This window comes from Oreochromis aureus, linkage group 18, assembly GCF_013358895.1.
Source record: "Oreochromis aureus strain Israel breed Guangdong linkage group 18, ZZ_aureus, whole genome shotgun sequence".
NCBI lineage: Eukaryota > Metazoa > Chordata > Actinopteri > Cichliformes > Cichlidae > Oreochromis > Oreochromis aureus.
This window is the reverse complement of record NC_052959.1, coordinates 11,743,838-11,765,695: the sequence shown is the minus strand read 5'-3', so window position 1 is coordinate 11,765,695 and position 21,858 is coordinate 11,743,838. Positions and strand designations below refer to the sequence as shown.

Genomic DNA, 21,858 nt, shown 5'->3' with positions numbered 1-21,858 from the left:
TTATTTAAAAATTTATTTGTTTGTCCTTATTAGTTAACACTAACGAAACAGCGTTGTTCTGTCAGAAACATCTGCATCTGTGATACCTTCATCCATCCATCCATTCTCTTCCGTTTATCCAATTCAGGGTCGCAGGGGTGCTGGAACCTATTCCAGCTGTCATAGGGTGAGAGGCAGCGTACATCCTGGCAGTCTATTGCAGGGCTAACACAGAGAGACAGAGAACCGTTCACACTCATGGGAAAAAAAATGCCATACAAAACCATGTACAAAACAATACATTTACACAATAAAATACAGTGGACACTTTACTAATGATTATTACAAAAACATGCAAAGACACATCAGGTATAGATTCAATCTTTTGTAGGCTTGGTTTGTTTTAGGTAGTACTATGATCATACTAAAGTTTCTTTCCCAAAAAGTTGGGATGCTGTGTAAAATGTAAAAACAGCAAAGCATTTGTGTTTAAGACCCAGTGATGATGCAACAGGATAGTGCATTTTGCCCAAATTGTCACTGCAGAAACTCAGAATGGTACTCAGTAGGTTGTATAACCCTCACGTCTTTGTATGCATGCCTGACAAATCCCATGCTTTTAGAGAGAGATCTCTCCTTCCAGATCTGGACCAGGGCATTACTGCAATCTGGTAGCGTTGGATGAACTGAGACATAATGTTCCAGAGATGTTCTATTGGATTTATGTCAGATCAGTCAGTGGTATCAATTCCTTTATCTTCCAGGAACTGCCTGCATACTCTCACTACATGAGGCGGGGTATTGTTGAGCACCAGGAGGAACCCAGGACCCACCACTAAATTGGTTGTGCTGAATAATGATACTGGCAGCAAAATGTTCTCCACAGCTTCTCCAGACCTTTCCACGTCTGTCACATGTGCTCATGGTGAACCTGCTCTCAAATGCTTTAATATCTAAAGGGAACAAGTGTGATATGGAAGACGAGCGAGTGGTGGCTGCAGAGAGGGGCCGGCAGCTGTCAGAACAGCTGGGTAAGTCATTTGGTCAGAATGAAAACTGGACACTGTGTGTGGTGTTGTAGCACTCTGGGTGTGTATCTCCCGTTCCCAAGAATATTTAAGTGTATTCCGATGGCCAAGTTTTGATTAGACTCTTTGTTTGTGAGGCTGTCGTTATGGGAGCAAACATAATGCTTCATATCTGTTTAATGTCCTCTTCAGCTTTGCTGCACTGCATCATTTCATTTGTGTGTGAAACTGATGTTTGCAGGAGGTTAAAGCTGCAGCAGCTCTTACAGAGAAATGTTATTGTTTGATGTGTGTTTGGGCTTGTGGCCTTCATCACGGCCATCATAAAACATTGCATTGTTTTAAACAGGATGAGACGTTGTAAGAGTACTGGTATAGTACAGTGCTGTGCAAAAGTCTTGAGCCACTCCTCATTTCTTTATGTTCTGCTTTGAATGAACCAGAGTTTCGTGTAATGTTTAAAGTGCTCTAGAGTAACAGTTCTCCAGTTTTTTGAAGGTCTTAGAAAGTTTTCCTTTGGACATTTGCAGCTTTTTCGCTCATTTTCAGTCGCGTCATTGTACCTGACCATTTTCACAGGATGTTTTTTTCTGTTTTAAGCTACACTGATCTATTAACCATTCAAACAAAAGAATGATTCTAATCTAAGGATAGACCTGTGTTGTCTGTACATAACAGACAACTTGGTAAAGAACCAGTTTTAAATTGTGTCTTTAGACTCTTTGTCAATTGCAGCCTGTTGCAAAAACACATCATTTGTTCCCATTCCTGTAGTTTAATCTATAAAAATGTCAACAGCATAGTTTGACGGGCATAAAATCCTCTTGCATCAAGGAGATTCCCAGAGAGCCATAAGCTAAAAACTTGGCACAGTTTCTGCCTGGGGTGCAGTGTTTCCTTAAAAAAGCCTGGGAAAACTGAGCATGTGGAGGAAAAAGAAGAGGTGGCAGGCCTAAAACAGTACCTACAGCAAATGAACCTTATCTGAAAGTCACGTCCTTAAGAAACAGGAAGAGATTCAGTGAAGACCTTACACAGGATCTGGGAGATGTATCTGACCTTTTAGCTGATCCATCTGTTGTTCACTGAAGCCTCATCAGAAATGGTATCAGTTGTCAAACAGCCATTCTTTAAAAAAGGAAGCAGGCAAAATGCTGCAGTAGGTATGTTTGCCGTTTTACATCAGGAAGAATGATTCTTGAATTGTTTGAACCATTTCATTTTACCAAATAACACAGTTTGTAGTTCCTCCACCAGGTGAGTATTTTTCAAGCAACAATAAAAACGTATCATTTGCAACATCAGATATAGTTTTTTTTTCTATATTAAATTAAATATAGGGTTTTAATACACACTGTTGTACTTTATCAGTTACTAATATATTGCTATGAGGTCCAACCAGGTTATGGCATTCATGAGGTTCACATAAATCCTTGCACTTTCTTGTGCTGTGGTATTTTAACGATTTTACATCAAGGAAGTCAAACTCATTTTACATTGGGGGCTACATGCAGTCCACTTTTGTCATAATAGTGCCAACTGTGAAAACTCAGTGTAAATAAGTTTAACCATACATTTAATCCCTGAGTTATCTCAATATAAGGAAAACGAGAGCAATTTTAACAGTTTGTCTCAGTTTTAGAACATGATAAAGAAATGCAGCTCTGTTTAACTAAATAAATTAGTCAGCATGACTCCTTGGGCTTTAATTGTAGGAAATTAAAGCCCCAAAACAAATTATGGTTGCTTATTGCCCACACTGTCCTGTAAATATAAAGCAGAAAAGTTTTAATTATCAAAAAATGTCCTATTTATTGATTTTTACTATGGACACATTGTAAAAGAAAGAACTTTCTGCTGTAGACGGTGACAAAAAGGAAATTCTGTCATTTAATTATTACTTTTGTGTGAAATGAACAGCTGTAAGGGACGTCTTCATCAGTAGGACAAGCTGTAAAATGCCCAGTAGACTGTACTGGAGCCCTTGCCAGGCTGATTCTGGCCCTCGTGCCTCATGTTTGACACCTGTTTTACGTCAGTAACAGGTTTTTTTTTTTTGTTTTTGTTTTTTTTAAAGAGTGCATTAGTAAGAATTCTAGGAGCAGGTTGTTTGTAATCATGAGCTTTCTCCACCTTCCCCCAATCCATCAGGTCAGAACAAGTTCAGCAGGTCTGTTTAATCACGCCCAGCATTACCGTAACTCAGCCGAGCATCACAGGAATCCGAGACTACGTCAGCTATGAAAGAATTCAGCGTGACAGCACAGGTGACGAAGTAGTTAATGGTTTCACCGAGTACACTTCACTGTCTCAAGATAAACTGCAGGCCTAAAACTTTTCGGAATTTCAAGTGGCTGTACAGAGACGGATTAACAGTTGTTGAGGAACAGCATAAGGGAAATGGCGAATTTAATGACTGACATCAAGATCTGTCTAAAAGTTTGTAAGTGAGAATAAAAGAGACATTTCAAGTTCATAAATAATCTGACCAAAGATTTCAGATCAACAAGGACAAGACCAAGTCTGTATGAAGCCTTTTTTAATTATACACAGTGTTCCATTCGTTTTCCTTTGCAATCCTACCATACATACACAGGACAGACAAATTAAGTTAATCACATTACTTATTACTAATTGCATTTGCAATATATTCCCTGAGATTAACACAATTTTTTTCCAGGTTCACATTTTGAAAGTCATCACATTTCTGTGGGTGAAGTGCAAAGCGACACAGGGGAATGACAATTTCCAGACACCAACCTAGTCGGGAGTGTTAGAGCCATAATATTTCTAAGACACCACACCCAGGTGAGGCACAAATGTGACAAACAAATGTGAATATCAAGCCCTCATTTTCTGCAGCTCCAGGTCCACAGCTGGCACTGGATGTCGCAGGTTTGGGAGCCACACAGCTTCCCTTAGATGAAAACATTACAAGCCAGTGGCCCATCTTGGACAGTTGTGCGTGCCCTCATATTGTAAGTCAGTCAAAAGTGGTCAAGCTTTTGTTAAGGCTTATCACTGCTGTGCTTAGTGCCTTTTTGCGCCTCCTCACTGTGACTCCCCTCCAGCAGTTTCAGCATTTCCTGTATGACAGCCTGGAGGCCCCTACCCAGATCCTTGCCGCTGTAGGGCCTTCCTAGAGGAGGCACATGGACAAAAGCAGCACGGCCCTTCCCCAGGTGCAGAGATGTGTAGTAAGTGTAGTCACACAGGTACCTGCCAGGGGCCAAAGTAGGTGGATGTTAGAAATAATTGCACTCTGTAGCAAAAGTCAGGAGGAGGAACTGATGGGAGATACACTCAAAGGCTGTGTGCCAACTCTGCAGTAATGGAGGTATCCCTGACTGCAGTTTTCAACATCGGCTTTAAGCATTTAAATAGATTAATGTGTGCATGTGCCTTTATTTTGAGAGGAGACAAAGCACACACACTTATCAGACCTTGTTATCAGCTATGGATTCTGTCTGTTGGGCCCGACTGCAGCATTTAGAACAGACGTGTAAACAAAAGCTGTGCAAACACACTGTATGTTTGCTAACTGTATGGTACCATTTACTTTGAAAGATATCTTATTGTGTTCCTTTGCTACAAAAGGCAGCCACCCATATACGGTGGCTGAACACACACAGAGTGTGCAGGTGAGTTATTTATGAAACATTTTCAAAAGCATCACAAACCTTCCAGCATCCTCAGAAGTGGACACAGTGATGCCAATGCCAGCGTCATTAACCCTTTTACAGATTGTATCCATGTCTAGGATTGATTTTATGCAATCCGGGCCGTTCACCACGCAGCACTGGGAGTACGGGCAGAAGCTGCAGTTGTCTGGACGTGTGTAGCCCTTATTATGAGCGCACTGTTCAAGAGTGACTGTGGTGGCTAATCCGGAAACACCGACATGCACCACCAACTGTTCACAGGAAATCAAACAGGAGACACTGGTTTATTAGGGCATTTACTGCATACTTTGCAAAAGTCTTTTGCTTCCAGCAAGGAAACTTCTCATATTTTAAAGTGCCCTTGAGTAATAGTTCTCCAGACTTTCTTTGAACATTGACTGCTTTTTCACTGACCATTTCCTGATGAACTAACTCAGACCACTTGGCAAAGCACCAAATTTTAAATTTTGGCACTTTATTTACTAGAGGCCTGTCACAAGAACAACTGTTTCGATTTCTGTATATGCGCTAATGATGACAGCTGACAGGCATAAAAAGCACTTTTGCACCAACAAGGTGATTCCCATAGAGCTATTAGCCAAAAAAAAAAAAAAAAAAAAAAAAAAAAAACACCCCACTAGTTCTCTGCATGGTGTGCAAATTTTGAGGACAGCAGAGAAGGGGAGGCTCAAAGCGGCAGGGCAAAAAAAATTGATTGAAATGATCCATATACTGTTACTGAAGCCGCATCAGAAATAGCTGTCAAGAAACCATTCTTTGAAATGTTTGGTTCAAATCATTGTCAGTATGGAGAAGGCCAGGAGAGAGGTTCAACAGTGAGAGTCTACAGCCTGTAAAACAGTGGACGCTCCGCTATGATTCAAGTCTAATCAAAATTTCAATACCATCTGGAAAGCGTATGGCCACAGTCATGGACTGGCCTCCGCAGAGCCCGCAACATTATTGAAACAGTGTGTGATCATCTTGATAAAGACTGGAACAAAAGGCAGCCAACATTCAAAGAAAATGCTTGGAAAACTATTCCTGAAGAAATAACCAACAAGAACACTTGCCTAGGAGAGTTCAGGCTGTGTTGAAGAATAAAGGTAGTCCCGTTAAAACTACACAAACAGTGTTTTTGCCTTGCATACTGTGCTTTCACATGTTTCAATTAAATCACTACACTCATTTCCAGTTTTCCTAGCAAAATGTAAAGAAATGAGGAGTGGCTCAAGACTTTTGCATAGTACTACATGCATACAAAACTCAATCTGTAAAATAGTGTGTATTTCTTTGAATACCTGTGGCTGATGCCCTTTCCACAGAGATGGTAGTAGGAGCTTAACAGCCTGGTATTCAACAGGCACCTCACACACATACAGATCTACTGCCTCGCCCAGTCCTAACTGCTCCAGCTCCTGTGAACACACCCAATGTTTATGTACAAGATAATTGCAATTTGCTTTACAGGCAATAAACCAACATGAGCACAAAGTGACAGACCCTTTCATCCACAGCTTCGTGCTGCATGTATAACAAGCCCTTTGGTGAATTTACTGAACTATTTTATCGTATACATTCATTACAAATTTACACTTATTCAATTCAGGGTCCTGGTCAAGCTGGAGCCAGGCTATTATAGCCTCTGATCTGGCCCTTTTTAGATTTAATTGACCAGTGTATATGGTGTGCTTTTGTATTCATTTGTTGCATTTTATTGAGGCATCCGTTGCTTCAGTGCAGGACTTCCCCAACTTTGGAGATAAATTAAACCGTTATCTTAATCATTAATCTCTGATTACCTGTACTGCAACCCAGCTGGCGTTCACGGTATGCTCAGCAAATGGCTCAAACCCTGCAGAAAAAACAAATAAAAAAACCCAACTAATTAACCACATCTGTGGCGAGGCAAACAACAGAGACAGCTAGAGTGCTTATCTTTAATGGAGAGCAGGTTAAAGAGACCGATGTTAAAAAGGGGACTCTTCATTTAAAGTGTAAAGGTTACTTCAAGTTAAAAATTAATTGCAGTACAAGCACGTGACACAGTGAAGAGAAACGGAGTGATTTCTTTGACATTATCAAAGCCAGGAGACAAAATCTTTTATCCCCGACAGCGACATTACTCTCTGCAGCGCGTTAACTTTGAAAGCAGAGCCACCATCCATTCATGATGTATTTACAACAGCTCAAGTGCAATAGTAACTGTGCACCTCAGACATAAAGAACTCTGAGATATAACAGCACTGCAAAAAAAAAAAAAAAAAAAAAAAAGACTTGCAGACACACTGTGCACATCTCGAGTCCTCTGACCAATCAAGAGCTCTCACCTGTGACTACTATTTTCTTCTTACTGGCCATTGTCCTCGGTTAATGTGACTGGAGCTGTGTTAAATGAGCACTAACAAGGACCCCAGGATTGTCTGCGCTTTGTACTGTCTTCTTCTTATTCACAGCTGAAAGGAAACGGCACACAAGACGTGTATGGATAATACTGCCATCTATTGTTTGGACATGCATCTCACTCTCTCCGCAGCAGCTCATACTAGACATAAAAGGGGGGATTTGTGGATTATTTTTCCTCCCTTTAATCGGGAAATAAATCAGAGACAGGAGGGAGCTGACAACAATCATTTTTTAATGCGTTTTAATGAAAGACAGTGCAATTCGAGCCACGGGAATACTGAAAATGAAAGCCAAGCATCTGTTTTCTATTTATAGATTTAAAGTTAGAGAAGTTTCGGTTGAAGGGAATAACAAACATGAACACCCTGTCTATTCTTTTGGAGAGAGGGAGGGTTTCTTGCCAGCCCCAAAGTGAACATTTAACCCCCAACCAGCGGCTCCGGTGGAGCTGCTCAGACGCACGGTGAGTGGCACAGGGTGTTGCAGAGCCTTTCTCCCCAGAGAGTCAAAGTCAAAGGACACTTCTCCGTGACTTACACAACCTCTGACACAGTCGGTTACCTGAGTGTAGAGGACAAGCTTTCTTCTCAGTTTGTTGTTAGAAAGTCACGGCTAATCTAATTTTGCCTTGCAGGAACAGCCCTTCTTTTTTCATTCTCGCTACACTGTGCGGTCCACACCCCTGGGTTGCGAAATGACTCACACATTCTGGACACTGCATCCTGTGTGGCTGGCACAATGAAGAAAATGCGCTCTCCATAGGTGTTGGAAACATTATAAAGTGAATGCTTCACAAGATGTATCTCATTCATGTTACTGGCGCTGTGGCTACAGTACTGATCTCCATATCAAACACCCACACGCACAGGACAAATCCACGGACCCCCTACACAACCTGCACTGCAGTCGCTACCCCGCCCCTCCCTCTCTTCTTCTCCCGCCTCAACTCATTCACCTTTCTCTCAGTCTTGCCTGCGTCACTCACCGTGTCTCTGTTGCCACGGAAACTAACGATGCCCTCTCTGCTCTGGTGCTGATGCAGACGGGCTGTTGACGTCACCGCTGAGGGGTGGGCGGAATAACAATGTTTTGCTCGACCGCAGGGTCTCAACTCGCTGATATACTGTACTGCAAGGATGCTGTATTTGTCTCTCATACGTCTCCCTATTTATCCCCCTCTGTTCTATGAGGCTGGGGGGGCTGAAGTACATTCGCCAGCCATATGAGTCATTTCATGTGGGTTAAAAAAAAATAGTATTATAATTGCAAAGTAGCTGCACGCATTTTTGTTGAACAAATACAGGCAGCTTTGGAGACCTCAGCAAAACACCCTACATAGAGTTTGTTTTCCAGCAGCCACTGATGGACATGTAAGGGCATTAACCTTTCCACAAGTTACTTTCAATCACAGTGCACACTGGTTTCCTCCATTTACTTTCAACGTTTCCTTCCCCTTTCTCGTTTATGCTCAGTTTAACCAAGAACACCATGAGACATAATACCTCATCTTAAGTCTGGTTTGTATGAAAGTTAACCGTGATCTCCGAGCCTCTAATCAAGTCTAATCACAGTCTGATCAATAAATAACGTTGTAATCTGAATTTAAGCTTTAACCAACACAACGAGATAGCAAGCCTGCTCTGCTTCCACTTTTCTATTAATTTTTATCTATTAAAAACCTTCTTTTGACTGAGCCGGAGGAACATTTTCAGCAGAGCCTGCTGCGCTCTTCTCCCTTTCCTTGGCCTTCGCCCCTCACACCTTCCCCGCCCAGTCTCTGCTCACTTCTGGCGACCCTGAGCTTTTTTATGCTATGACATCAAACCACAATGCATTGCACTGTTTGGAGTTTACCTAATGTCTCCATGGCGATAAAGGCCGGCTCTGCCCCTTATTCAAATTGAACCGGAAACCAACGTCATTTTGGGCCAATCTCCGCGCTCTGGAGTGACATAATGGAATTTTTAGGGCTAGAAAGCGAGCGAGGTCTGGCGCTGCGCATAGCAGTCGTGCCATCGGGAAAAGACCATATCATATAGAGGCACATCAGAGCCCCAACAGGCACAACAGCTTAGCTGAAGTGGTCGACTGAGTGATAAGACGAGAAAGGAGATAAGGAGACCGGATTACACCAAGTAAGAGTCAGCTGATTTCCTCATGTTTGGATGTGACTGTTGAACAAACGTTAATGCCTAACGCTCAACACTCCCTCTTATGAGGGTGTAGAATGGAAACAAGCCTCTACACAGGCACCGTGGTGAATACTTCGAGGGTCTCCGGTATCTATTCCCAGAACACGATGATGAAGAAGGAGATTAATCTGAACCTAGACAATCAGAACTCCGAACTCAAATCTAACCCGCTCCGGGACGCAGACGGACTTCTCAACTCCTCAGACTTAGGACTCCTGAAACTAACCTCTCCGGACCTAGAGCGACTTATTATCCAGTCCAACGGTCTAGTCACCACCGCCACCACCACCAACCCGACTTCCCAGTTCCTTTACCCGAAGTCAGCCAGTGACGAGCAGGAATTCGCGGAAGGTTTCGTCAAGGCGCTGGAGGATCTTCACAAGCAGAACCAGCTGAGCGAGACGGGGTGCGTCTCTGTGGACAGACTGGAGCTCCTCGGATCATCCAGCGCAGCCGGCTCTGCCAGCCTTCAGGCATCAGACCTCCCTGTGTACACTACGCTGAACGGCTACGCGGCCAGTCCGCTCGGAGCCACCACCATCAACTATTCCACGGACACCATTCCCTTCCCGCCGCCGCCGTCTCATTTGGCTACCGCGCAGCAACAGGCGGTCGCTGCGGCCGCTCTGTCACGACTCCAGTCTGTCGGCACTTTGAAGGACGAACCTCAGACCGTGCCGGACATGCAGAGCTTCGGGGAGAGTCCTCCTCTGTCCCCCATCGACATGGACAACCAAGAGCGCATCAAGGCGGAGAGAAAGAAGCTGCGCAACAGGATAGCCGCCTCCAAATGTCGCAAGAGAAAGCTGGAGAGGATCTCTCGGCTTGAGGACAAGGTCAAGACCCTGAAAACGCAGAACACCGAGCTGGCCTCCACAGCCAGCGTGCTCAGGGAGCAAGTGGCCCAGCTGAAGCAGAAGGTGATGAACCATGTTAGCAGCGGGTGCCAGCTTTTACCAAACCAGGTCCAGGCTTATTAATTCCAATAATGGTGCTCTTTAATTGATGTTTATTACAGCTACAAATGTGGCCCGAGGATACAGGCCTGCATTATAAAGAACATTTGTGCCCCGTGTAACAGAAAATTCCTTTCATGAGACGCTTAATGCGAAGCCAGTGTGGATGCATCCTCCCGGCTATGGTTGGGAAACATAAACAGAGACGTTTACACGGAAGTGAACAGGCCTCGATAAGAGCTGCAGGTCAACTGGAAAACGAAAGCTGGTGGGGACTACAGCTTGTAGTGTTTTGCAGCAAATAGACTCACTTTGATGTCCTTATTCTGGGAAAGCCATGTAGCAAAGTGCAATCCACTGAACTGGTGTGGCACTTATTTGTGTGTAAGCTGGACAATCTCAACGTGGGCGCAACCAAAACACCGGGGTGTCACCAAGTGCTGTCATCCACTGTGTAATATAATGCCTTACTTGTTTACAAGCACTTAGAAATGACAAATATCTATATTTTATTTACTGAAACATTTCTTATTTTACATATGGTCTTATTTCATTGTTTTGTTTTTTTGGAAAAATGAACACTGCATGTCTTGTCGCTTCTGTGTACAGTAACCTTTGTACTTTCCTTTATGATGGCTACTCTTGTACTTCTACTTGCCAAACTTCCATGAATGTATGTGTATGTGCTGAGAAACTCCATGTATCATGTGTAATGAACGAGTCTACCAGACATTATTAAATTCACTACATTACTACAGCTCAAACGTTTTGTTTCTTAATAAGAAGACAGCCTGCTGATTACAGTTTAAACTTACACGACATCTTTTCTACATATCTCTTTTTGCACAGTTGACACTGTGGGTGTTGTATTAAGTGCTGTAGAGAAGCTGAATCAAGCCATAGATGGTCAAACAACTCAAAGGGCAGAAATGAAGACATCATTGTAGCATTGTGCCCTCTGCTGGGCACAGTACAACTTACTCTAAACCATTTCTGAGCTATCACATGTGCACTTCTTGTAAATCACCCGCACTTTGGGAGAGGTTGTTGAATCCACACAGAACTCCAGCTTTGAGAAGTTGTTTATTGATTCCTTATTTTTAGTAAACCTGGCATTACACAGTTACAGCACAATTCACATTCCTAATGCCTGACAGGCAGAAATTTGTATTTACACAGGTTAAATGTAACAGGGTGAAGAAAGAGGAGCAGGACGGCTGAACGGGAGGATGTGTGTTCCTAAGTTATTAGCATGTTTACAGCTGCAGTAAGATACAATAAGCAAAGTAACAAAAAAAAGGACAAATGTGGTAAGAATCACTTTTTAATCAAGTGTTCAGCATATTCACTTTATTCCCAAAACACTTTTGATGTTTGGAGCTGCTGCACAGAGTAGAAAAACTACCAGACAGGTTTGATAGCACAAGTCCAACAAGCAATGTTTTTGGCTTTAAACATCTCATCAAGACCTTCTTTATAGAAAATGTACATTCAAACGCCCGAGTACAGTGCTCAAAAACTTTCAGCGAGACTTCACTGCGCTGATGATGGTCAAAAAAACAAAACAAAACTGTTCTATGCTCAGCCTAGCCTTAAAAGTTACATAACTGATATCAAAAGACAAACAAACTTCCCACCAAAGTCATGTGGACATGAGCAGAGGTTTTACACTGGAATGTTTAACTTTCCTCTCGAGGAATCATCTTAAGCTTTGTACACTGTGCACTGTAAACACACTGTCATCTAAAAGCTGGGACAGTTTAGCGATTGAATACTACTGAACATCTCTTAAAAAGTTGAGTGCAGAATGCAATGCATAATCTAGGAAGAACACTAAAAATAAATTAAGTTATAAATAATACAAAATAAATAATTCATGTGATGAAGCTATGTCTTCGCATGCCTCAGCGTATGTCTGAATGCATGACTTACAGGTTTGTACTGAATACACAAGCAAACAAATCCCTTAACTTGAGCCTCACGGAAAGAGAGGAAGAAATAAGAGTCACAATTTAACATTTAACATGCTCAAAAACATCATATTCTGTCAAAAATAAATACGTAAAGACATAAATATCATCTACAAAGACATAAGAGGCTACCTGGGGGTTGGTGGAGATGGCGGGACTGTGCTGCACCAGTGCTCACACTGAATCACATGCCTTTCTAGTGAGTGTACGTTGCACATTGTACGCATTGAATGAAAGTAATACAATGTGAAGGGGGCTGTGGGCTTAACATCTGAAACCTTTAGCCCCACCGGGTACCTCCAAGTACCTTAACTGCATGACAGATGGGTTTTCAAATCAGACAACAGCTCATACAGATAACCATCCAGTCAACCAGAATCCATTAAAAACATCAATGACATGCACCTCTTACTACGGCACAGGAATGAATCCAATATCCAAAATCATTCTCACTTTAATATATTATATATGCATTTCACCTTTAAAACATTTATACACTCTTCAGTTAGCGAAATAGATCCTGTATCCTTTTATTTTGTCCCATGTGTTAAAAAGCAGTAACAAAAAAGGTTTTTAAAAAAAAAAAAAAAAAAAAAAAAAGAGGCTCTGTAGCTTTTTTTTTTTTTTTTTTAAACACCGCATTAATGTACTCTCTGAGTCTGCTAATAAACATTTGTTTAAAATTTCTGAAACAGACCTCAAAGTAATTATATATCTACACTCATAGAATAAAGAAATGCACTTCTATTACAATCACTTATTTTCAAAGTTAACATATTTCATAACAAAACTAAAACTGACACACTGTATGTCTATGAAAAGTTTGCACCCAGGTGTTTCCAGTGTTGTAATGGTGAAGTGGTAAAGACTTGGTAGGAGAACAATAGGCTCCTGATTCTCTGTCATGGTGCTGAGTATAAGCCAGACGAGAGTTATTACAGAGCAGTAAGAAGGTCAGAGTGCAGTGCCATTTCTTTAAGGACAGGAGAGTAAATATGGCAGACACATGTGCACACTAGCTTAAGTCATGGGCTTGTTTTTTGAAGTTGTACAACCACGGTTCCTATGGTGGGATGTGCATCTTCTACATTAGTCAGCTATACCTGACCATATGATCAAATTCAGAAATGCCTATACCTGCATCTTTTAAGGTGGAATGCACAGGTTCTCTTAAGTGATGTATGAATTTCAACCAGATTAGGCGTCCTGTTAATCTTTTGGATGCAAAATGTTATCAAAGTAAATTAGTCATACCTTTTCTGTTGACTTTTGTTTTGTTATGAATTACATTGCCCCTTGGGGATAAATGAAGTCTTTCTGATTCTGATCTGATTTAGTATAAAACCTCCCTAAACAACAGGAGCAGTGCATTTTTAGACTCCATGAGCACAGATGTCTTGATTGGTTGAGTGATATGCACAACTTGCTATTTTTCCACTAATCTCTAAATTTAAGAGAGAAACGAGCTCTCAAACAACCCTGTAAGGACACCAAACTAAAACACAACTATGACAAGATGATTTCACATGCTCAAAACCACAGCTGACCAATTCAAAAACATAAAAAAAACATCAACCAACACAGCAACAAACATATTTTCAGTGGAAATAAATGTAGAAGAATTGCCAAATGATTGGTATCTATTTAGGTCTGAGGCATTGGTGCAGAATGGGAGTGGAGGCTGGAGGAGAATACTGCTCCTTCACAACCTTTTAGAGTTCAACCCAATCACAGACATTAAAAATAAGGAATGATGTAGTCTTAGCCTAACTGGCCTTTTGCAGTTCTGTTATAGTGCGTGTGCAGCTATTGAAGACGTTTTACGATGGTAACCATGTTAAATGTTCTTTACCTCTCTGACCAAATATGCATAATCTCATAATTTCTTTACTACTGACAACAAAATAACCACATCTTCGGGGAGAACTGGCTGATGTGGACAGTAGCTGTGGTGTAGTGAGAGGGGTGAAAAACTGAAGAGCCAACTTGCATGTGTCTCTATGTATGGCAGTTTCTCTGTGTGGTATGAAAACAAACAAAAAGAAAGCAAAACTCAAAAAAACAAACAAACAAGGTGTGTGGATCTCATGACAGCAGATGTGTGTGTAGCTGTGTTCAACAAGCACAATCCTGATGGGACCTCTGAGGCTGCTCGCTGAGCTGTGGGCCCTGTTTAGCTCCGGTGATGGTGGGGTCGTTGTTATCCAGACTCTCTGCCATCCTCTCACAGATGATGTCCACGAGCCGCTCGAACGTCTGCTTCACGTTAATGTTGTCTTTAGCGCTTGCCTCAAAGAACTCAAAACCTGGCAGAAGGGGTGACAGAGACAGACGCGCTGTGGTTACACTTATTGTTTCAATGTGCAGCTTATCCTCTTAACCCAGTGATCTCATCGTGGCAGGACATATCAAGACTAGTCAGGCAGGCAGCTCAAGTCTGATGACATTTTCATTTATATCAGAAGACTGAAGAGATTTTAAAACCATTTCTCTAAAACCTGTCTCCCTTTGACTGGTGGTCTGAGATTGACCCTCATAGTCTAAGAGTCTAAAAAACATCCTTCTCAAAGCTGCAGCTACTTAGCTTCTTTGTGTATTTCAATGTTTGTAATTTCTTAAGCTCTGATGATCTGATCTGTTAAACTATCAGCAGATACCTTTGCTTAATTGCCTTTAATTTAGAGTTACAGTAGTGTGCACAAGTCTTGAGCCACCCCTCACTTCTTTATGTTTTGCAAGGATAGTGGGAAACATGCAAAAATACACAGAAAAAAGTATATAAAAAGGCAAAAACAGTTCTCCAGGCTTCTTGAAGGACATTCAGAGCTTATCTTTGAATGTTGGCTGCTTTTGTTCTGTTATCTGTCAAGATGATCCCACAATGCTTCAGTATTTTCAAGGTCTGGGCTCTGGGGAGGTCAATCAATGACCAACGGTGTACATGTTCTCGTCTATTTTGGCACACCTTGGCATTTTCTAACATTTTTTCCTTCCTTAAGAATGGCTTCTTGACAGCTACCCTTCCACTGAGACCATTTCTGATGAGGCTTTTAATAAAAGGTAGCTCGATCAACTGGAAGGTCAGATGCATCTCTTAAGTCCTGTGTCATACCTGTGTTGATTTTCCTATTTTTAACAACATAATCAAGGATATGATTTACCTGCTGCAGACATTTTAGGCCTGCCACATCTTCTTTGGTCTCCACTTGTCCAGTTTTCTCAAAACATTTTTTGACACACTGTACATCACCTTACTGGAAATCACCTTGTTGGTGGAAAAAACTATTTTATGTCTGTCAAACTGTTAACATTCGCAGTTTTCATAGATTCAGCTAAAGAAATGGTGAAAAATGATGTGTTTCTGCAACAGCCTACTAGTAACAAAGTGCCTGTCCAAAGAAAAACTCACAAAGCCTTGAGAACTGTTGTTCAAGAGCACTCTAAACATTATAAGAAAGTCTGGCTCTTTGTATAAACAAGTGAGGAGTGGCTCAAGACTTTTGCACAGCACTGTATTATACTACTACACTTACAACGTCTCATCCTGCTTAAAACATTGTCTGTAATGTTTTATGATGGCCGTGATGAAGGCCACAAGCCCAAACACACATCAAACAATAACATTTCTCTGCCAGAGCTGCTGCAGCTTTAACCTCCTGCAAACATCAGTTTCACACACAAATGAAATGATGCAGTGCAGCAAAGCTGAAGAGGACATTAAACAGATATGAAGCATTATGTTTGCTCCCATAACGACAGCCTCACAAACAAAGAGTCTAATCAAAACTTGGCCATCGGAATACACTTAAATATTCTTGGGAACGGGAGATACACACCCAGAGTGCTACAACACCACACACAGTGTCCAGTTTTCATTCTGACCAAATGACTTACCCAGCTGTTCTGACAGCTGCCGGCCCCTCTCTGCAGCCACCACTCGCTCGTCTTCCATATCACACTTGTTCCCCACCAACAGCACCTGAGCGTTGTCCCACGAGTATGTCTTGATCTGGGTCGACCTGTTTGCAAATACAGGATGGTTTAATGTTCTGACTCACTGAATCTCACAAGCATTTTTTGGACATTAAAGCAATTTAATCAGAAAATATTTTGACACATCCCTTCAACACAGAACTGTGTGGATCTGCTACCATGGCTGTAACTGGCCATTTGTAACAAGGTTTCGAACATGTTAAGAAAACTATCTAACATACGATCTGCTGCGTTTCTTTCTCGTTCAGCGGTGACATACACTTCTTCCATCTGCGTTGCAAACACGGAGTTAGAAAAACCAACGGTTATTTTTAACATCACTGTTGATCCCTGCATTTGTTTGCTGATTTAAATAATGACCTACTGTAGTCTAATAGACCATTAGACTATCTCCATGTAGTGGAACCACAGCTGTACGTCTCAGAAATTTAGATGGAGGATACGCTGAACTCAAAAGGAAAGCTGGGCCAAATTAAGAGAAAATAAGATTGCAGCTTAATGAGTCACCACTCTCACAGACAATCAGCCGTCCCTCACCAGTCTTGCACAGCGTTGAAGGATTCCTCGTTGGTAATGTCATACATGAGGATGAAGCCCATGGCACCCCTGTAGTAGGCTGTGGTGATTGTCCTGTAGCGCTCCTGCCCAGCAGTGTCCTACATTCAGAGACATTTTTGAGAATATGCATGATTATTGTCAGCAGAGGACAAAGAACACTGACGAGGCACCTGCAATGGATTTGTGGCTGTGCAAGAGCCTCCAAACTCCCATGAGCATTACACATTCTTGTGGTGTTTCATGTAATGAGTACTTGGTTCCAGTGTCAGGCTTTATGGCTCGTATTAAGTACGCTTCAAGGGTTTACACAACAAATAAAATGAATCTAGGCACAGAAGAGGCCAGTTCTGGTACTGATTAGCGACACACGATAAGACAGACTCCACCGTCACTAATACGATGGGCAGGAAAAATCAGTATTTTAATAGGATGCAGTCAGCAGGTAAAAAGGAAATTCACGATAACGCTGAATATGATGAAATCTAATTTGTTTGCCAGTTTGAAAAGCTGGAGGAATTCATGTTTAGTGTTAGCTGGCAACATTCCCAAAATCGATTTATCATTTTACACATTTCAAACAAAGTATCAAGCTGCATGTGAGGATCTGTTTTTTATCCCCGTTTTTACATCACTGTGAGGTTTGTTTCAGTTTCAGTTAAAGGTGTGTTATAGTTTAGGCATCCACGATCATGCTAGGATCTGACTGGATCAGGCAGTGAGTGTGAGCTGCCGCTCAGGTGTCAACGTTCTCCTAATTATAGTGAAACTACATAATAATGAACCAACTATGTGCGAGCCCTTCAGGCGGACTTCAAACAAGTATAACAAGTACGATTACGGTAAGTGCCGTTTCCATCTGTCCATGAGTATAATTAGTCAGATAAATAGACTACCTTGACTTTGAGAAACTGGATTTGCAATCTGCTGTTATTTTATATAGAATAACAATCATGTAAAAATATAATGACAAGTGTGTGCAGCAGTCATATGGACTTAAACCATTAAAAAAAAAAATCATAAACGTGTACGCACTGCAGGCTGCATTTGGTTAAATTTAATTAGCTCTCCAGCTGTCCAACTCCACTGCAGCATAAGAAAATCTTGATGTCAGTTTGAACATTTAAAAATTATGTAATGTACTGGAACTTATATTATAGTGCCTACTGCAAGTCTCACTCACCCTATCACGCATACATTCATAACTCAATTCCATTATAAAATTTGCTTGTATTTTCCATCAAACACTGACAGGAGTTAATTAAGTGTGTTCCATAAAGACATACAAGTACTATTTTTGTGCTATTAGTTACATTCTCACCCATATCTGCAGCTTTATCCTCTTGTCATTCCTGTAGATGGTCTTGACCTTAAAGTCGATGCCCACAGTGCTGACAAAGGCCGGCGTGAATGAGTCATCTGCATAGCGGAAAAGGAAGGAAGTCTTTCCTACGCTGCTGTTGCCAATGATGAGGATTTTAAACATGTAATCAAAGTTTTGGTCCGTAGACTCCTTCTGCCCGTATGTGGCATTTGCAGACGCCATCTACGCAAGGATAAGGATAAGTAAGTTATAAAGAACAAAAGCCTGAGGAAACAGCATGCAATGTTACTTTGCACGAAACAGCAGAAACACATTACAGTATGCACAGTACAACAACTTAAAATACTACAAACTACATTTGTGCAACCTGAAAAAACGCCAACAAATTTGTTGCAGATGTGTTGTATTTGTTATATTTACTTCCAGCAAATTTGCAGGGCATGTATTCATGACAATAACTCCTTAATTAAATAAACAATTCCTCTGCTGGTGGCTGAGAAACTTTATGGTTGGTGCAGTACCCATCAGAACATTTTTCCACCCACTATTCCCTGAGCCAGCAGATCAGAGCTTTACTAACCCACAAAAAGCCAGTTTAATTGCTTTATATACTCCTAGGACTATCTACAAGAGTAGAAAATTATTTATTAGTACATTTATTTTGTATTATATTTACTGTAAATCTATATCAGAAAACTAATTAGTAACTGTATATTTTTTTTGTAGTGAAATAAATACTGTGTCCACTCTTTAGACCAGGAGTGTCAAACATAAGGCCTGGCCCATTGGATGGCTTTCAAAAATGTGAAGCCGGATATAAATTAAAGACTTTTAACTGTATTTTCACAAGTTTTACAGCTTTTCTACAAATAAAGAGCTCCCCCAGGGCCGTTCATACTTCACCAAAGTAATGAAGTTATAGATTTCTGTAGTTTTACAAGTTAACTTCTTATAATTTAAGCTCAAAGAGTCACACTGGCAGATTTCTTTCATTTACTATAGCAGCATTTCTTTGTCATGTAGAAAAACTGAAACATACATCTGAAATGGTGCTGCTTTTTCTTATATTAACATATCTGATTATATTAACATATCTCTTTCTGTACACTGAAAGACACGTTTCACTGCCCACATAAAAGCGAGCTGTATGTGGCCTCCGATGTAAAATGAGTCTGACATCCATGCTTTAAGGACTCTCTCCTGCAAGCTGTAGGCAGTGCTGCTAGAAAGAGAAAGAGGAGAGTTTCTACCAGCCTTCAGCAAAAATTAGTAGAAATCTGTCAAATTGAAATATGCTGGCACATTAAAGAGCTTTTACTTTACTTTTTTCATTCAGATCACTGCGTAAAACCCTTAAACTATGTGATTAGATGGTCTGGTGAAAGACTTCTGATGGTATTTAAATGTGAAAATACTGACTGTAAGAAAAACTACAAATTAGCGAGGATTCAGGTGAACTCAGCCGATTGAAACCCTGTCACTGGGCCAAACAGGTCAGCAGCAGGCCAATCAACATGGCCAGCAAGCACTTCCATCAAGCTACTGTTCTGATGGATCCTGTGGTGCAGAGGCCTCACCACTATCTTAATATTCTAGTTAAGATAAAGTATAACTGATTAATTAACATGTTGAATTAAATAATTTTCATGCATTTTCCAGTTAGTCTTCAGGTGGTGAAATATTTCACAGTTTACTGGCTAAACTTTAACCAGATCAAACAGACAGGAAAAGCATCAGAAGAAAACTACAGACGCAGAGAAAAGCCAAATCAATCTATATTACCCACAAACATCCTTTGAAGCCTCTTTTTTTCTAAACCAACATTTGTCTGAGTAAGGAAGTCAACAACTCTGAGGCACAGAGCTCTGAAATGCATGTACCACACAGAGATCAACTCTATTGCAGAAGGTACCTGAACTCTGAAAATAATATGATGAAACAATTACGGCATCATAAAGTTTCAGTAATGAACTCAATAAGATGTGCCTCATTTCATCGCATGCTGACATCTCTTTTAGGGCAGATCTTGTGTATCAAGTGAGCCTTACAGCAGACAAATATGTTCTGAAAAGGAAATAGTCTAAAAAATATATCTGTAAACTTGTGTAAGGTTCCAGCGCTACAAGGATGGTCTGATAGAGGGTATAACTGCAATCTTACATGAGATCATAACTAAAAACAGCCTCATGCATACCCCTGATGGGGCTAGATAATGGCATTACGGTCTGTTGCGTGAGATATTAAGCTACTGCCTTGGATGTATCAGGACATGAATGAAAACTGATGCCGTTTCGCTCAGATGCTGCGTCACATCCAGCCAAAAACAGATCACAGACACGAGTGTTTCTACGTCATATCAACACAGGTTGGATAAGAAATGCACACCTCCACTCCACACAGATAAGAGGGCGGAAGTACTAGGGCTTAGCAGGCTAAGCGTCAGCTAAACTGACTACCCTTTCCCACCCAGGGAGGGCTGGGACCTGCGTGAAGCGCTAGACTGAACAGCCAATTATGGATGCCCGTATGGTGGGCCAGAATGTGCTTCGTAGGGCACTGTATTTTGGAAACGACCCAAACAATAGTGCCCTCTCATATCACGTCGCTAATTTAAACGGCCTGAACCACACCGCCAATTAACACTGGATCTTAGCTCCGCTGAGAATAAGCCTGAAATTGACAGGTTGGTTCACATTAGCTAGAGAAATACATGGTAACACTATAACGCGTTTTCATGCACTTTAGCCACCACGAAAGGTAACAAAGGGGATTAAACGAAATTAACGCATTGCGGATAAAACGGAGGTGTTTAGCCTCTATAAATAATCTGAATTCGGCTAGCATCCCTACCTTTAATGCTAACACAACAGCCACTGTTACTAGTATTTATATGTGGCAGCAGGGGCTAGCTAAGCATCCCAGCTATGTCAAATGAAGGTTACTCCTCTTAATTTACGGCTAAACACGCTATCAAAATCTCAGACTATTTAACCGATTTATAACCCACATGCTTTCTGCTGCTACTGTCACACTTGACAAGGTCTAAAAATAACAAAAAACGCAGGGATTTACCATGAAATGTGTTTTCTCCTCGGCTTCACTGCAGCGGCTAGCCCTGCTTTGCACCTGCAGTAGCTCTTACGCTTCTTGGTTGGCTGCCTCCGGCATAAGCAGTTGCTAAGTGTAAGAATGATTGGCATGAGACTTGACCAATCAGAGAAGAGAAAAGACTTCAACATTGCCAGAGTGACCATACAGCGCTGGATGCGTTTTCTTTCTTAAATTGGCCAAAAGAGAGGACAGGCTCTAATAAAACAAACTCTGAGAATTTGAGAGTTACCCGAGAGTTAACATACATGCATAAATCATGCTGTAGCTTAATAAAGTTAAGTAAAACTCTAAGTACCACTGGGTATTCTGTCTCGAACTGATTAAAGTTTGGTGCAGTACTTAGGTAGGATAAAATACACAAGTAAATATTCTTCTTACCACTCCTTGATGTATAGCATTGTGTTTCTTAAAATGTTTTTATTACTACATTTTTATTACAATGTATAATACATATTTTGCACGAATCTCCAAAACTCAGCATTCAATACATTCAATTAAATTTTATTCAATTTAGCTTTATTTATATGACACCAAATCACAACAACAGTTATCTCGTGGCGCTTTATGTTGTAAGGCAACAAACCTACAATAAAAGAGAGAAAACCACAACAACCAAACAACCCCTGATGACCAAGCACTTGGTGATAGTGGGAATGAAAAACTTCCTTTTAACAGGAAGAAA

At 41.1% G+C, this 21,858-nt stretch overlaps 3 protein-coding genes across 3 annotated transcripts; 1 reads left to right on the top strand and 2 right to left on the bottom strand.

The window, feature by feature from the left end:
- Positions 1-3,529: 3,529 nt before the first annotated feature.
- LOC116314127 (pyroglutamyl-peptidase 1-like) lies at positions 3,530-7,139 on the bottom strand. The gene is made up of 5 exons (XM_031732026.2): positions 7,000-7,139; positions 6,472-6,524; positions 5,971-6,087; positions 4,688-4,920; positions 3,530-4,226 (listed from the first exon to the last, which is right to left on the bottom strand). The coding sequence occupies exons 1-5, from the start codon at positions 7,028-7,030 to the stop codon at positions 4,016-4,018; spliced, it is 645 nt and encodes a 214-aa protein (XP_031587886.1). The 5' UTR covers positions 7,031-7,139; the 3' UTR covers positions 3,530-4,015.
- A 1,897-nt stretch (positions 7,140-9,036) lies between these two features.
- On the top strand, positions 9,037-10,980 carry LOC116314583 (transcription factor jun-D-like). Its single transcript, XM_031732670.2, has one exon. It carries the CDS (start codon positions 9,303-9,305, stop codon positions 10,245-10,247), a length of 945 nt encoding a protein of 314 aa, XP_031588530.1. The 5' UTR covers positions 9,037-9,302; the 3' UTR covers positions 10,248-10,980.
- Positions 10,981-11,287: 307 nt separating this feature from the next.
- On the bottom strand, positions 11,288-21,236 carry rab3aa (RAB3A, member RAS oncogene family, a). The gene is made up of 5 exons (XM_031732658.2): positions 21,138-21,236; positions 18,063-18,287; positions 16,724-16,842; positions 16,088-16,212; positions 11,288-14,499 (listed from the first exon to the last, which is right to left on the bottom strand). Exons 1-5 carry the CDS (start codon positions 21,138-21,140, stop codon positions 14,309-14,311), a joined length of 663 nt encoding a protein of 220 aa, XP_031588518.1. The 5' UTR covers positions 21,141-21,236; the 3' UTR covers positions 11,288-14,308.
- Positions 21,237-21,858: the final 622 nt, after the last annotated feature.